Source organism: Acomys russatus, chromosome 20, assembly GCF_903995435.1.
Source record: "Acomys russatus chromosome 20, mAcoRus1.1, whole genome shotgun sequence".
NCBI lineage: Eukaryota > Metazoa > Chordata > Mammalia > Rodentia > Muridae > Acomys > Acomys russatus.
The window spans coordinates 57,673,932-57,690,544 of record NC_067156.1 but is presented as its reverse complement, the minus strand read 5'-3'; the positions used below and the strand labels follow the sequence as shown (position 1 = coordinate 57,690,544).

Genomic DNA, 16,613 nt, shown 5'->3' with positions numbered 1-16,613 from the left:
TTTCTGATTCTTGATGTAACATTCTTTAACTGGGAAAATATCGACATGGACACTTCACAGACTGTGAATGGCAGAATGAAAGCCTTGCCTGTTTTTAAGAATATTCCAAAGATAACACAGGAGTGATACTCATTTGCAATTTCATTTAAAATGGTATTTTAATGTTAGACCACTTCAGTATTAATTTTAATGTAATTCTTCTACCCAATCATCTGATTCTGTTATTCGAGACAGAATGGAATGTGTAGTGGCTGAATAAATTACTTCATAGCTTATAATTACCAAAATAAAAGAAAAACAAATGAAAATGAATATTTTACATAATTTATGTAGATTTCATTCACACTCTGAACTGTAATACTGCAGCCTTATTCTCTACTTTGATTTTAAATGTCATAAGTGAGAAAAATAGATTGTTACTCATTAGTCCAAGATTTATCCTCTGGAAATGCTGCAGTGCCTAGAAAACTGTCATCTTAAAAGGAGCTATGACTATAACCCCAAGTAAATATAGTTGTTGGGAAAATGCTGACTTGTCTTTATTAGATGCACTTAATAAGAGAAATGAAGGGCTGTGAGGGCCTTCTGTGTGGGCATCCTGACCTCATCTGTAACCACCTTTATGTTTTTTGGCTTCCATCTTGGCATTATCCAGTTCTGTTTACTTCATCACATATTGTCTCTTCTCTGCTGAAGCTATTTCATGCTGAGGTCAGGTATCGCATTTAGATGGATGCAGCGACATTGAATGCTCTCCTGTTTTCAATTCCTCAGTCTCACAGCATTGATCTCCTTTGATATTTTGTATAATAAGTAAAAATTAAATATGCTAATCTATGCACACACTAAAAGAATGAATGACACAGATATCAGAGTTTAATATTCATTGTGTATGCCAATATGTGTTCAGCTTTTTTTATTCCATTAAACTTATAGAATAGCTTTTTATGTCGACCTTCATGTTTCTACCAACTTATAAAATGTGTTGGCTTAATCAGACAGTTGCACCCAATACTTCACAAACGTTTTATATAAAAGTGAATTGTTGGGCTTTTCCATTTTGGAGACTACTAATTTAATATGTAACTATATATAAATGTATCTGTGTTTTAAAGAGGATAATAGTTGAAGAAAAACATCCCATAGACTATATACTGATACATATAAAAATGTATATGACAAAATTAGATGTGAGATATTTATTTCCTGAAGGCATTATTCTAATGTTTCTCCAGGTCTGCTAAGTTTTTTTTACATACCTTTATCAATATTAGCTGTCACTTATATTTTAATATATTTTCTGGATACAGGCGTACATTTTCATTCTGTTCCTTTTCCCTACTATGTCACTGATTAGCAATGAACCACATTCTGACATTTTCAAATTATTTAACTTTAGGTGCTATGTAGTTATATATTTTTCCAAAATATTTTCTTAAAATACTTGCATTGCATGGTCATTATTAACTGTTCTAAATAAACATAATTATCCGCAGGTCTACACCCAAGAGTAGAAAGAAAATTTCATGAGCAAACTAAGTGTAGGTGTATGCTCATTACTGTTATAACTAATATTTATCTTTACCTTGTTGTGAAAGCCATCATCCATTTTCCCATCATTTCTTAATTCTTATTTACAAAATGCAGACCAAAATTCAGACAAGATTGGGCACATTGAGGATGGTATGGCCATATACGCTTTACGAAGTTCAAAACTAAGTTAAAAGAAAGTGTCAGAAAACCTGCGTGTGTGATATATGCCTGTAATTCCAGATCTAAGGAGACAGGAACTTGAAGAAAGCAAGTTCTCTGTCATCCTAGATACACAGGGAGGCCCTCAAATTACCAAACGCCCTAAACCCAAACAAGTAACCAACAGCAATAACAACAAAAATGGCAGCAGATTCAAGCCATGTGATCTAGGAAATAAAGAGATGACATTCAGTATTTAAACATGTCTCATTTTGTTATACATGTCTCATATTAGTATTTTTAAAAAGGATACATCAAAACTGCACCATATATGTTCATTTTAGCATGAATATATTAGAAATTTTAAATGCAGGAATAAATAATGAAATAGCTGGAAAAAAAACTAAAGAAAAATAAACTGCTCTTTTATTTAAAAAAAAAAAATCTATGGGTCAACACTATTGGGGAACCTGTTTGCTTCTTTGTCATACAAGTTTAATTAGAAATACCCAAAGAAATGAGGAAGCATTTCCTTCTGTTCACTCTCTAGGAGACAGTAATGGTTGCATTATAGGAATTAAGCAACCCAGGTAGCTAGTACAATGACACATTCTACCATAAAACCTTAATTCACAGTATGATAATTCTTAAAAGCCACTCTAGAAAATCTCCCCTGTGTTTTCATAGGTTCTGCCAGGAAAGTTATCACAGAGCTGTAATTAGATGGCAATATTTGCTATCGCAGCTGGTGCTCTTTAGCAAAAATAGTTTTGGGGGCTTCATAGATGGATAATTAACTGACCCACCCCATGAGACAAAAATAAACAAGTATTTATTTTTCTTCTCTCTAGGAATATTGAGAAGGGCCACCTGCTTGCATTCTCTTGCTGAATTCTCAGTATAAAATTTGAAAAAGATACTCTTTCTCTTTTCATCAGTGGCTATAATTTCTTTTGCAAGCCGTTGGCAGTAACCTTCACACCTTATTTGATTCCTTTCAGTGCCAAGTGCGCCACCTCAGAACATCTCACTGGAAGTGGTTAATTCAAGGGTAAGTCAGCCAATGGTTATTACTTTATTATCTATTATGCATATATTCTGCTCACCATACTGCCAAGTAAGTACCGGATGTTTTCCTGTATAAAAGAATGTTCTGGGGCGACAAAGTGAGTGGTATTTGGTTGTACATGTTCATTAACCAGACTTACATACTCGAAAGAACTTTTGTTCAGCCAGTAAATTTGATTTATTAGGTATTAGAGTGCTTGAGGGCTCTTTTAACATGAATCAAGCTTATTTCTATCTATATTGACTAATAAATATATATAGTATTTGATCATATTATTTTAATTCAGATGAAGTTAAAGCAATATTAAGTTTATAATAATTTTGTAATTTAATTTTCAATTTAAATTTCATAGAATATATTTTGATATCTGTTCTCCCTCACACATCTCCTCACCTGTCCTTCCCACATGCTCTCACCAACTTTTCTACTCTATGCCTTCTTTTTTCTCTCTTTAGAAAACAAACAAGGAAATAAAGAAAACAAACAAACCAGAATTAAATGAATAAATACAATAGTGAAAAAGAAAAAAATACACAATACATGCATGTGTGTGCTCGTGCATTCGTGTACACACACACACACACACACACACACACACACACACAAATAAATAAATAAATAAATAAATAAAACATGTAAAAACCATTATTTTGAATCCATAATATACAAGCAAAAGAACAGTGAGGTAAGAAAAACATTACAAAAACCCAACTGAGTTTTGTTTTGGTCATGTACATCTGGGCATGAACTCCACCCTTAAGTGTTGTTTATATACACATAGGAGTCTGTGAAGAAAACTATTTTTTTTTTCCTTTGAAAACATTTGTGCATTGGATATCGTGTCTTGTTTGGAATCAAGAGCTTATATTCACTTTTCAGTCTCAGAGTTGGACTCTTTCTAGATTAGACTTGAGCAGGCCCTGTGCATGATGGCATAGTCTCTGTGAGTTCATATGTAGCAAAGTCCTATTTGTCTGAGAGACACTGTCTCCTATCCTCTTTCTACCTCTTTCTGAATAGCCCCTTGAGCCCTGAGTAGAGGGGTTGGATGAAAACATACCATTTAGAACTGAGTGTTCCAAGGACTCTGAGTCTCTGCACATTATCTAGTTGTAAGTCTCTGTATTATTTCCCATCTCATGAGGAAAATTCTTCTCTGATGATGGCTGAGTGAGACACTGACCTATGTGTATAAGGGAATATCCTTTGGAGTCATTTATATTAACAGGACAATAATATTTGAGTTTCTTCTGGGTCCATAGCCTATCGAGTCTCAGATTCTTGGACATCTGAGTAGGGTCAAAGATGGGTTCCATCTCAAAGAGTAGACATTAAATTCAATCAGGTAGTGATTGGTTATTTCTCTACCTTTTGGCCACTATTGTAGTAGTGTTTCATTCAGGCAGGTCACCATCTTGGATCAAAGAATTTGGATCAGAGTTGATGTTTATCTTCATCCGATTGTAGCCATGCAGAGTGAATGTCAATATCATGACCACTAGTCAGTGGTTGGGGAGACTCTAGGTAGGCATTAGCTCAACTTCTCTTTCTTCAACGAGATACACAGGTATTTTTTTCAGCAATAGGGCCTTAGCATTAGTTACTTGAGAAAAAACAATAGTCTGAGTTATTTGATGGTTCCTTAGGACCTCTTTTTGTCAGCCCAATTATATGTGACCCAGTCTGGGTACTGAAGGTTTTCAGTTAGGCTTTGTTTCTCTCATTATTTGATTTCATTTAAATGCATTTAATATATGTATCTATTTTTGGAAGCTTCTACAGTCTCTCTCCTAACTCCCTCTTCACTCCTCTTCTCCTGCTCCATGCTCCCAATTTCTAATTATATATTATGTTTTTCTTTTCTTTGGTGATATTTTACTTGCTCTTAATTATTTATACCTAACCTCTGTGGTTATTCCAATAGTAGGTAGCATGACTAACAAAGGCTTAAAAGCATACTTCCATATATAAGAGAATGCATACTATATTCATTATTTGGGGTCTTAGTTACCTTCCCTTAGGATTTTTTCCCTTAGTTTAATCCATTTACCTAAGAAATTTAGGATTTTTAAAACATATCTGACACATCATATTCCATTGTGCAAGTGTATCACATTTTCCTTATCTGTCTATTGATAAATATCTAGGCTGTTTCCACTTTCTCTCTATTATGAATGCAGCAGCAAGGAACATGGTTGAGCATGTGACTGTGTAGTAGAATGGAAAGTTCTTTGGGTATGTGTCTAAGATTTATGTGTCTAGTTCATATGTTAAATCTATTGCCCGCCTCCTGAGAAACCACTACACTGATTTCTATAATGGTTACAGAAGTTTGCGTATCCAATTAGCAATGGATTTTTAAGAACATCTTAGATAAGATGTATATCTGTAAAATTTATATGCTCCCTCCTCCATCTTCTACTCCCAAGCTCCTCCCATGCACTCACACAAATTTATAATTTCTTCTTTAATTAGTCCTCCTGTGTGTGAATACATGTGGGTTCATGCTAACCACCAGAGTTCAAATATTCTGTGCAAGAGTTTTTTTGTTTTTTGTTTTTTTTAACCTCCAGATCCATGTGCAGTTCAACCTTTGTACCTAAGGCTAGGGAAAAAGAGCAAGACTTTAAGAACCAGACACATGTTGTTTGATAGTGTCTCCTCAGCATGGCAGAGGAATTGTGCAAATGAGATTTCAGCAATTTGGTTGCCAGAACAAGACCAGTATAATGACAACTATGGATGTTACAATGTGTACAGGAGAAATATTACATAGTCCCATGCTAAATGAGGAACTAGAAGTGGCCAGTTGATGCTGAGAGAAGAGGAATCCTGGAGTTTTTAAACAGGTCTCACAGATCTCCTTATGATGTCTAATATAAGTTGCAATGACTTTCATACGTGCTTAAATCTCAATGACTTTATGAACTTTTGATTCATGCAAGCAGAGCTTAGTAAAGGGTTCATAGAATTGTCTCACTATTGATGCTTTATACACTTAAATATATATATTTTAAGGGTTGTTGGTGCATTAAAATTTGATACATATTTTCCCTTTCCAAATTTGTTGTAACCATTGCTATTTAGTATATGTACACAGGGGATTTGTGCAAAAAGATTAAAATATATAACAGAGTCACTCTCTTTAGAGCTTTGGTTTATTTCTTTTATCCCCTGTAATTTAAACTCCATCATACACATCTCTAATGTTTCCATTTCTGGTTGGCTCTGCAGTCAGAACTTGCTTTAGCCTTTCCATGGGGTTTAATGAGATTTCCTTCAAAGTCATACATTTTTTTAAGAGAGGGAGGTTTAATAATAGGCTTAAATTAAATGAACCTAGGTCTAGTGATAAGGTCTATGATTTTAATTTAGCTTATGGAAGTTACCCTTATAGTTGGGATGGTTGATTAGTCAGGGAACATGAATAGGTTCAATCCCGCCAGTACGTGAAGGCACGGAATGATTTCATTCTGGAGATTGTAAAATGTCCAGTTATATAAAAACATTCACCGGTGTAGGTTTAAATATGTTTAAACTATATAAATGCAAGTAGTTTAATGTGAGATTTAAGAGACTGATATGACTAATTGGAGTCAACATTCTTGTTCGTGTTGAATGAGCACCTACCAGAGGAAGTCAGTGAAGGGCAGCAGGCATTTTGTGCCTAGCAGTGTGCTCATCAATTCAACTATATTTAATTTATGACTTTTAAACCTGTAAGTGTTGGTCATAAAATGATTACCATAGTATCAACTCCAAACTTTTAAGAAAGGCAATCACACATCATTATCCTCTAGGATTTATTTATATTTGACGCAAGATAATAGAATCATAAACAACTGAACAATTAACCCAAGACATTGATAAGTTCTTTGAAAAAATGAGACACCCCAGCCTCATAGAGAATGGCTTAGAGGATGTAGAAAGAGATAACACAGGAACTAAGCCATCAGTGCAGAATGGATGAGCTTTGTGCAAGCTCAGAGGAAAGCAGTGTTCTTGGTGAAAATGATTTGAAGACAGAATTTGACACAAATAATGTGTAGAGATTCGTCATCTAAAAGGAAATATGAGAGGGAGAGGTGAGGTGGCCCTATATTAGTAAATAGTAGAAACATTTTATATAATAAGGAACTGTTAAGCCTTCCTGTGCTGCTGATAGATATAGTTAAATCCTGACCATAAAATGACTGCCATGGAAAGGGTTAACAATGGAATACTGTCTAGAGACTGAACAGAATTAATGTTGTTTGGGAATTGTGTTTCATAGAAGTGGAGGGAATGTTTTAGAGAAATTTTATTGTTTTGATCATTTTGGCCATTTTGAATACAAATGTACGAGATATTACAATTTCTAGAAATAACCCAATAGAAGGGAAAGTAGCCATGCAGAAAATAGCATGGGAAAAGTATGCCATCCTATTTGTAGACACAATGGCATAAGATCCAGTAAATAAAGAAGGATACAGTCAGTTCAGTCCTGTTGTGTGGAGAAAGAGCGGAGAGTAGAGTAGACACTAGTCTCCTGAAGCTGTGAAAATGACTGGTGCAGAAAAAGGTCATAATCACAGTATAATGGCTTGCACAAGATAGTAGTGAGTGGTTTAGTATGGGAAAAGAGTGCCAGTGGTTATCTCAAGTTATAGTGGTTCGTGCTGATATTTTTATGCTGGATAATTGTTGGGCAATATTGACTGAGAATTGATGATTGTGGCCACATTTAAAATGAAACAATACTAAAATTATACTTATCTTTCTTGGTTGCTGTTATACTGTGGTCAAAGTATTGGTAGGTTTTTGTTGTTGATGGGAAAGAGGTTAAGAGTGTTAAAAGGTTTGGAAAGCAAGGAGGCTCATTGTCTTTGTTTATCTATTGCTTTAGTAAAGTATTCACACACAAGCAGTGTAAGAGAGGAAGGTTCATTGTGCTCCCAATTGCATGTTACAGTATATTACAGAGGGGCCATACCGCAACAGGCACATGAAGGAGTCACATTACATCTACAGTCGAGGGCAGAGAGCAGTGGGTTCACATGCACTCTAGTATTTTCTGGCCCTCTACTTTTCATTTAGTGCAAAGCCCATGGAATAGTACTTAGGGCAGTCAGAAAAGATTTTCCCATCTGAGCTAAAACAATTAAGAAAATATTCCACAGACGTGGCCACAATCCAATGTAATCTAGGGAGTTCCCCATTCAGACCCTCATCCCAAGGGGTTCTATATAGTCGTCATCAAGTCAACAATTAAAGCTAACAATTATAATGTTGGCCTTTAAATTGCCTACAAAAGTAAAATTAGGTATAGGGGTACTGGAATATGACAAATAATGAGGAATGATAACGTCAATGAATTATTTAATTACCCCTACTCTCCAAAGTCCTCTGAACCTTATAAAAGCTCACTTATATACCCATAACAACCCAGAGAAATGACACTGGGACTTGATAATAGGCTATGGCTGTTGATCACTTTCTGTCTGGGCACCAAGTTTAATAATGAGCAGAGATATAAAGAAAAATAAAGTAAAATAATCAAAACAACATAAATCTTGCTTTCAAATGATCTTTGATCTCTGTGAAGTTAGGACCCAGGCAGAAGGTGAGCTTTTGAGCAGCAACTAAGAGTCAGGATTTTTTCTATCATCTGTAGGTTTGGGACCTGTGCAGTTAACTGTGGATAAGGCAGTTCCACGGTGCTAAGAAAATGGAGAGTGAAGAAAAGATTCCAGATGCTTGAGCTGTAGTATGTAATGCTTCTCACTGCCTCATGATTGGAATATAAGGTCCTCAGAGCAGGGAACTATTTTAGATAATTCTAGAAAAAGGAAGTAACACTGGGCTAGATGAATTAGTAATTGTGATAGAACATGTGTGTGTGTGTGTGTGTGTGTGTGTGTGTGACAGAGATACACACATACACACACATACACAGAAAGAGGGAGAGAGAGAGAGAGAGAGAGAGCTTGATGCAGTCTATATTGGTCTCCATTTCAGCTCTCCTCCATCCCATGTTTTTTTTTTTATTTATTTATTCTTGTTACATCTCAATGTTTATCCCCTCCCTTGTATCCTCCCATTCCTCCCCCCCCCCCCTTTTTCCATTATTCCCCTCCCCTATGACTGTTCCTGAGCGGGATTACCTCCCCCTGTATATTCTCATAGGGTATCAAGTCTCTTCTTGGCAATCTGCTGTCCTTCCTCTGAGTGCCACCAGGTCTCCCCCTCCAGGGGACATGGTCAAATGTGAGGCACCAGAGTACATGAGAAAGTCATATCACACTCTCCACTCAAGTGTGGAGAATATTCTGACCGTTGGCTAGATCTGCATAGGGGTTTAAAGTTTACCTCCTGAATGGCTAAGATCAAAAATTCAAGTGACACCACATGCTGGCGAGGAGGTGGGGAGAGAGGAACACTCCTTCACTGCTGGTGGGAATGCAAACTAGTACAGCTACTTTGGAAATCTATCTGGTGCTATCTCAGAAAAATGGGAATAGGGCTTCCTCAAGACCCAACTATTCCACTCCTTGGAATATACCCACAAGATGCTCCAGCACACAACAAGAAAATTTGCTCAACCATGTTCATAGCAGCCTTATTCATAATAGCCAGAACATGGAAACAGCCTAAGTGTCCCTCAGTAGAAGAGTGGATAAAGAAACTGTGGTACATATACACTATGGAATACTACTCAGCTATTAAAAACAAGGAATTCCCGAAATTTGTGGATAAATGGATTGAGCTAGAAATGATCATAATGAGTGAGTTAACCCAGAAGCAGAAAGACTCAAATGGTATATACTCACTTATATCTGCATACTAGCCCAAGGGGCATGTCCCACGAAAGCCTTCACTTACCAGGAAACTGGGACAGAGGGGAGGGCATTTTATTGGGACTCTAAATGAGAGACGCATGGGAGAATAGCAAAATAAAAGGATACAGAGGGTCCTAGAAACCTACGAGTAGAACAATATGATAGGCAGATTTGGGCCCAGGGGTCACACTCAAACTAAGGCTCCATCCCATGTTTTATCCACCATGATATTCTACTAAGCCATTGTTATACTGAACCATCTGAAATCATATATATATATATATATTCCTCTATTTAATGTCTGATATTTTGTCATAAATAACAGAAAAGTAGTAAATATACCTATCTTACCAATTTGCCCAGAAGGAACCTATTTGGAAGATTCTGTATCTCAAAATTACATATTTTTCTTTGAAAAATATCTTGGAAGAACTGCAAATCACCAAGAGAACAACGACAGTACCTCTGTAAACCTTAGTAAGCTTTCTTGAAAATTGGGGCATTTCCAAATGTAATTATTTTTCTCAATCTAAAGTTATAGAATGAATTCATTATTGAAACTTTTAGACAAAATTTGGAATTACAAAAGGGAGTCCTTATCTTAGCCCCCAAGGTTGGCTGGCAATCAAATAAGGCTCTAATTATCTAGAATCACTGTTCTGGAACTATGAGGAAATAGATGCTAAACACAGAGCAAATGAAAATCAGAATACAAGGGGCACATTTTAAAATTAACTATTATTAATTTAAATAATAAGCAAAACTAAATCAAGATTGCACAAATCAGATGATTATAGGAGAAACATTGTCAGATAATAGTATACCTTTCTAAATGTGAGTGTACCCTAAGGTATATCTTCCTCTATAATCAAACTTGGGATTTATATCTCCTCTCCCCAAGTCCTGTGAGTTTAATCTCCTTAAAAACATAGCATGTGACATAGGAGGTTGTTGCCAAGATGGTTGTCATGACCTTGAGACCAGGCTGGTTTAAAATTTCAGGAGTTTCGATCTACCATTGATAATGACTGGTGCATTGTCTCAAAACCCAAACCCAAAGAAACCCTCAAAGTAAACAAAAAGAACACCTTCTTCACTTAATATGCCTGAATGCTAAATTTCATTGGATATAGAGATAGTGGTAGGTTTAATTTGATTATATTCTGTTTTTCTACACAGATCCTGACAGCTTTCATTAGTTTTTTTTAAAGTTGTCTAAACAGTCACTCTTTCCACTGGGAAACTCTTCATATGAAATTTATAGGCTCAGTTATTGTCATTACGTTAACCAACGCTTTTCCTAAAATCCTATTATGATTCCAATTGGATTTTTCGTATACATTGAAATATTGGTAGGGGATCAATTGTTGCAACACATATCTAATATTAATGCAATGAGGAAGAATTAAATTTATCTGCTTGAAATACTTAGATATATTTTCTGGATTAAATAGAAACAGATTCCATTTTCTTTTATTTTTTCTTCCTCTTTTTCATGTTGCAACTACATCTAAGTATTTTTCTTTTTTTTAATTTTTTATTAATTTATTCTTGTTACATCTCAATGTTTATCCCATCCCTTGTATCCTCCCACTCTTCCCTCCCTCCCATTTTCCTCTTATTCCCACCCCCCCATAACTGTTCCTGAGGGGGACTTCCTCCTCCTGTATATGCTCATAGGGTATCAAGTATCTTCTTGGTAACCTGTTATCCTTCCTGAGTGCCACCAGGTCTCCCCCTCCAGGGGGCATGGTCAAATGTGAGTCACCAGAGTACGTGAGAAAGTCATATCCCACTCTCCACTCAACTGTGGAGAATGTTCTGACCATTGGCTAGATCTGCATAGGGGTTTAAAGTTTACTGCCTGTATTGTCCTGACTGGTGCCTTAGTTTGAGCAGGACCCCTGGGCCTAAATCAGCCTATCATAATGTTATACTTGTAGGTTTCTAGGACCCTCTGGATCCTTCTACTTTGCTATTCTCCCCTGCTTCTCTCATCTAGAGTCCCAATAGGATGTCCTCCCCTCTCTCCCAGTTTCCTGGTAAGTGAAGGTTATCTGGTGCTATCTCAGAAAACTGGGTATAAGGCTTCCTCAAGACCCAGCTATTCCCCACCTTGGAATATACCCAGAAGATGCTCCAGCACACAACAAGAAAATTTGCTCAACCATGATCATAGCAGCCTTATTCATAATAGCCAGAACATGGAAACAGCCTAAGTGTCCCTCAGTAGAAGAGTGGATAAAGAAACTGTGGTACATATACACTATGGAATACTACTCAGCTATTAAAAACAAGGAATTCCCGAAATTTGTGGATAAATGGATTGAGCTAGAAATGATCATAATGAGTGAGTTAACACAGAAGCAGAAAGACTCAAATGGTATATACTCACTTATATCTGCATACTAGCCCAAGGGGCATGTCCCACAAAAGCCTTCATTTAAGTATTTTTCAACTTTCAGAAAAACCAACTTGACAGACCTGTTTGCATGTACACTGAGGCAGTAGCTGTTCAAACGATACTTTTCTATTTTATTCTTACATTAGTAAGATGAAGTGGTATGCACAATGGAATAAGTAAATTCCTTATGAGATATTTTTAAATATCTTTATAATGTTGAAGCATCATCTTCACCCTTCTGGTCCAAGATATCTGGCAGACAAATTTGTGAGGCAGGAACTATTGAGGAGTGGCTTACCCTGCCTTGCAGAGTTTGGTCTTTGACTCGGCCTGCATCCAAACTTGCCTTTTTTTTTAAGCAAAATTTTGTCTGTGGTAGGATCTGATATGGAAAGCGGACAGGCAGAGCTGAGTCGTGGAACTGGACACAATCCACATTCTCTGGCTCCAGAGAAATAGTGCAGGGCACCCAAGCACCTTTGCGCCGATCTCTCTCATCCTCCACGTGCTTACTGGCCTAGTACAGCTGGGTCACAGAGCAGATAGGCAGAGCCCTGCTATCTCAATCCCCCAGATGCTTTACCAGTCATGCCCATCTGTTTTTGTTTGTTTGTTTGGTTGGTTGGTTGGTTTTGTTGTTTTTGTTTGTTTGTTCGTTTGTTGTTTTTTAAGAGAAGCCTGGGTGCTTTTTCATTACACTTAACTTCAGTGTAGTTAAGGTTGATTTATTTTGTGAAAAATGGGTCAGCAAACCTGATCCTCAGCAACAGGTAACACTGAAGCTATTTGTCATCTGGACTGCCCTGGTCCCACAAATGACAGCAGCTGAGGTAGCTGCTCACAGAGGTCACTGGCTCTGCTTTGGAAAAGCAAGATCTGGAGTGACCTGAATTGAACTCGGCAAACATCAAGGAATCTACCCACCCTTGAAAAGAGGCCCTTGGTTTATAATGCCATTCTTCTGCACCCACAAGCACACTCCTGATTCTGCAGCTCTCCCATCCAAAAAAAAAAAAATGTGTATTCTCAAATAGTAGCACAAATGGTACAGATGTAGAGGTCCTGTGCATCCTTCTGTATCTCATGAACTCCACGTCTTTCATGTATCTTTAATATGTCAAGAACCATCTTGGTATAGAATGCAGAGACAAAAATACAATCACTGTTCTCTTTGAGACAAAGGCAATAATAGTAATATTGCCATCATCCAGCACTAGTTCCTAAGACCCGACTTAAATTATTAGACATCTCTGAAACATAATCCAGCATTAAACACAGACATATTAAATAGTTGCGTAAACTCATATTTAAAAGATGTTGAACACATTTATATGTTAAAGCCTACCATTTCATTATAATATCATCACAGTTTGATAATATCTTTGCTCTTAGGGATATTTATATCTGCATGGTAGGAATACAGCAACAATGTCCCCATTTCTCCTTTCAATGGCATCATGCTATTAGCTTGGAATTGGCCTTGTGGTGCATTTTATCCTATAATTCAGCAAATGCAACAATTTGGGGATTTTGCTCCCAGAAAATCAAGTTTTTAATGATTTTTCATAAACTGCCCCCAAATGGGAGTGTGAGGACTGTCAATTCCTTAGCTTCTCTTCCTCAAGGCTCTTGGTAGACTCTGAGACACTGCCACAAGATGATCTATAATGTTTGTCTATTTGTAGCTTTTCTTTTTAAAGAAAATAAAGACTGAACTAATTACATTGTATTTACAGACATAAAATTTTAAGGGAGATCAGGAAGGCATGGAAAGGACTGCTGATTCTGTATCGTAAGTGCATAAATCATAGATATGTGACAATAAAAGTAGAAAGTTATGGATGGGATGCCAAGCCTTTAAAGACTCTAGTCTGCCAAGTGCAAGTCCCTGAACTCAGTCGTTAGCATCTAGAAACAAAAAGCGGAAGACTCAGAATCTTCCCACTTTTCTCCTGTTTCCTCTTCTGAGATCTCTTTCCTCAGGTGTCCTCTCTCTCTCTCTCTCTCTCTCTCTCTCTCTCTCCTTGCCCCCCACCCACCCCTGCACTCTCTCTCCTCGTTCTCCCAACTTCCAGGTCTCTCTCCTTCTGGTTCTGGTTCTCCCTCCTTCCCTCTCAAAACCTTCTGTATGTGAATGACAAGCACCTCTTTAAAATAAACACATCTTCTCACATAATAAAATTGCATTTTACATTAACTTCAGCAAATATATTTATAGGTGTTTTTCCTGCCTACTGTTCCTAACTTGTACTTTCAGATTTAACACTAACATATAATTTTGTTCATCTATGAAGTAGAAGAATTGCTCAGTGACTTTAATAATATCTTTATAATGAGTATGGATAATTTCATTAGAAAGAGATTATTTTAGTTGTAAAAAAAATGAAATGATTTGAATTATTTTCTATTTATACTGAATAAAGTTTATTTCTTGTGTAATCCAAGCTATATAATTTTATATGATGTGCACTCTTTTGCCTGTCATTTGAATATTCATTGATTTTTCATTCTTTCCTTCATTCCTTCATTCCTTCATTCATTCACTTTATTCACTTGTAAAATAACTCATTATTATGTACATATTATTAACAATTAGATGATTAGATCCCATAACACCTTATAATTAAATAGCCTGAAATTTAGATAATTAAAATGATCTAGCTGAAATGTAATAACATGATCAAAAAAGACTAATGTGTACATTTTATTACTTTTGATTACATATAAAGATATGAAATGTTTGACTTAGAAATCTTCACCTAAAATATGATACAATATTTAACTGTTCCACATAGAATATTTTTTCTATAGAAGAGCAAACAAAAGGTGTAATTGTCAACTATTTGTCTGATTTCTAGATATAAATGTCATTAAGGTCCCAATTTAGTGAGCTTTAGAAATATGTGTGCCTAGGACATCCTGCAATCTGGGGTCCACCTTATGGTTTTATGTACAAATTTAGTCTTAGTTATTACATTTGTTATGTGTTTTGCATATCAATTTTTCTAGAATTCCACTTTTAAATTTAGAGTAGTTTCTCCTTTTATTTTGGGACATGGGTGTCAAGAACTTTGCTATAGATACAGCTTTACTGAGTGATGCACACACAGTTGGATGTTACCAAAGAGAAAACATCCATATTCTGTGACATGTTGGTCTCATGAAAAAGTGACATTGATGGGAAGCAACGCTTTTTAGCCAAAAGGAGAAGCCTCTATCATGCTGTCATATCACATTTGTCTCAAACTATATAAACACCTTTGCTTGTACACTATCCTAGAAAATGTATTTCTCACTATGTCACTTGTGCTTTGAATGGGTCTTAAGTGACTATATAATACATAAAGCAGTAGCCAACATAATAAAAGCATGATTAAAGAAGTTTGATATTTATGTGAAATAGACAATAAAGCAATAATGGAAACAAGAAACTATGTGCTCTCTTTATCCCACACTCATGGTGAGCAAGCCTTGGCCTGCATTTGCAGAGAATTGTGTTTGATGATTCAGCAAGCGTGAGCAATGTGCTTTCATAAATGACTACAGACGCATTTCAGCTTAGAGTTTCACATCTGGTGAACTATTACGTCACACTCCCCCAAAGTAATGCTTGCTTGTGTATGAACTAGTCTTGCATTTTCAAGTGCATAATAATTGCACAAAATCTACTTAATCTTCAAAATGTTAAATCGGCCATCTAACTAATATTAACAATTTACTTCATTATCCTTTTCTTAGTTCATAGTCTCCCTTATCTCACACACAATGAAAGTAAACAGAGTAATTAACATTTTACATTGAAACCAAGCCTTTTGTCCCCTTTATGGTGCATAAGATATGTGACAAAATGCTTTGAAAAGTATGATGCTCTGATCATACAGTTGATGTTTACATTTCTTTATGTCACTATATCACACTCCTATTTGAACTACTCGGAAGACAGATTATTTTTTTTTTACAAAAGCGGCTGTTTTGTCGCATATATGTCTAACTTCCAGAATTTATATTCAAAGATGTATTCCTTTATAACATCTACAATTTCTCATAAATATTTCTCCAGGGGCTATAAATAACAATAGATTGTGTGAGTTACAAGGCATACCTCTGATTACTTGAAGGTGTCAAAGCCCCTTTCCTTCTTCTATCAGTGTTTTTCTACATGTTAAATATTCTTAGTTTCCACAAATATTTCTTGTGTGCTTGTCAGCCCCCTACTTGATTTGTCATCCTTCCTGCACAGTTTAAAGATCTCATGTGACTCCTAGAGGGTCCCTGAGGGCTACTTCCTCATTTAAATATTTCATTATTATTTACGTAACCTCCAATTGCATTGACGGTGAGAGTGGACACATTATTTCACTCTATATGAATCTTGAAGTATTAACAAAGGATTCTGACAGGCTCCAAGTCCTTTATTATATTTATGTCAATCCTTATCATATCATACCTTCAGTATCCCTTTATGGAATTTTGTGATATGTTGTCCTACAGAAAGCCCATTGCCATTTCCTCTCATGATCCTATGGAACTCTTATGGACTTGTGCAACACCAGTATATGTGAGTTGAAGGCATTCCTAACATGTCAGGCAATGGAAAAGCCAACAAATTTGACTCAGCTTTGATGCACTG

At 36.2% G+C, this 16,613-nt stretch overlaps 1 protein-coding gene across 1 annotated transcript in view; it reads left to right on the top strand.

Moving 5' to 3' along the window:
• Positions 1 to 16,613, top strand: part of Dcc (DCC netrin 1 receptor) — a 1,118,465-nt gene that overhangs the window by 835,427 nt on the left and 266,425 nt on the right. Inside the window, exon 12 of the mRNA XM_051163583.1 lies at positions 2,694 to 2,743. Within this exon, the coding sequence (XP_051019540.1) occupies positions 2,694 to 2,743 (50 nt within the window). The remainder of the gene's footprint in view (positions 1 to 2,693; positions 2,744 to 16,613) is intronic.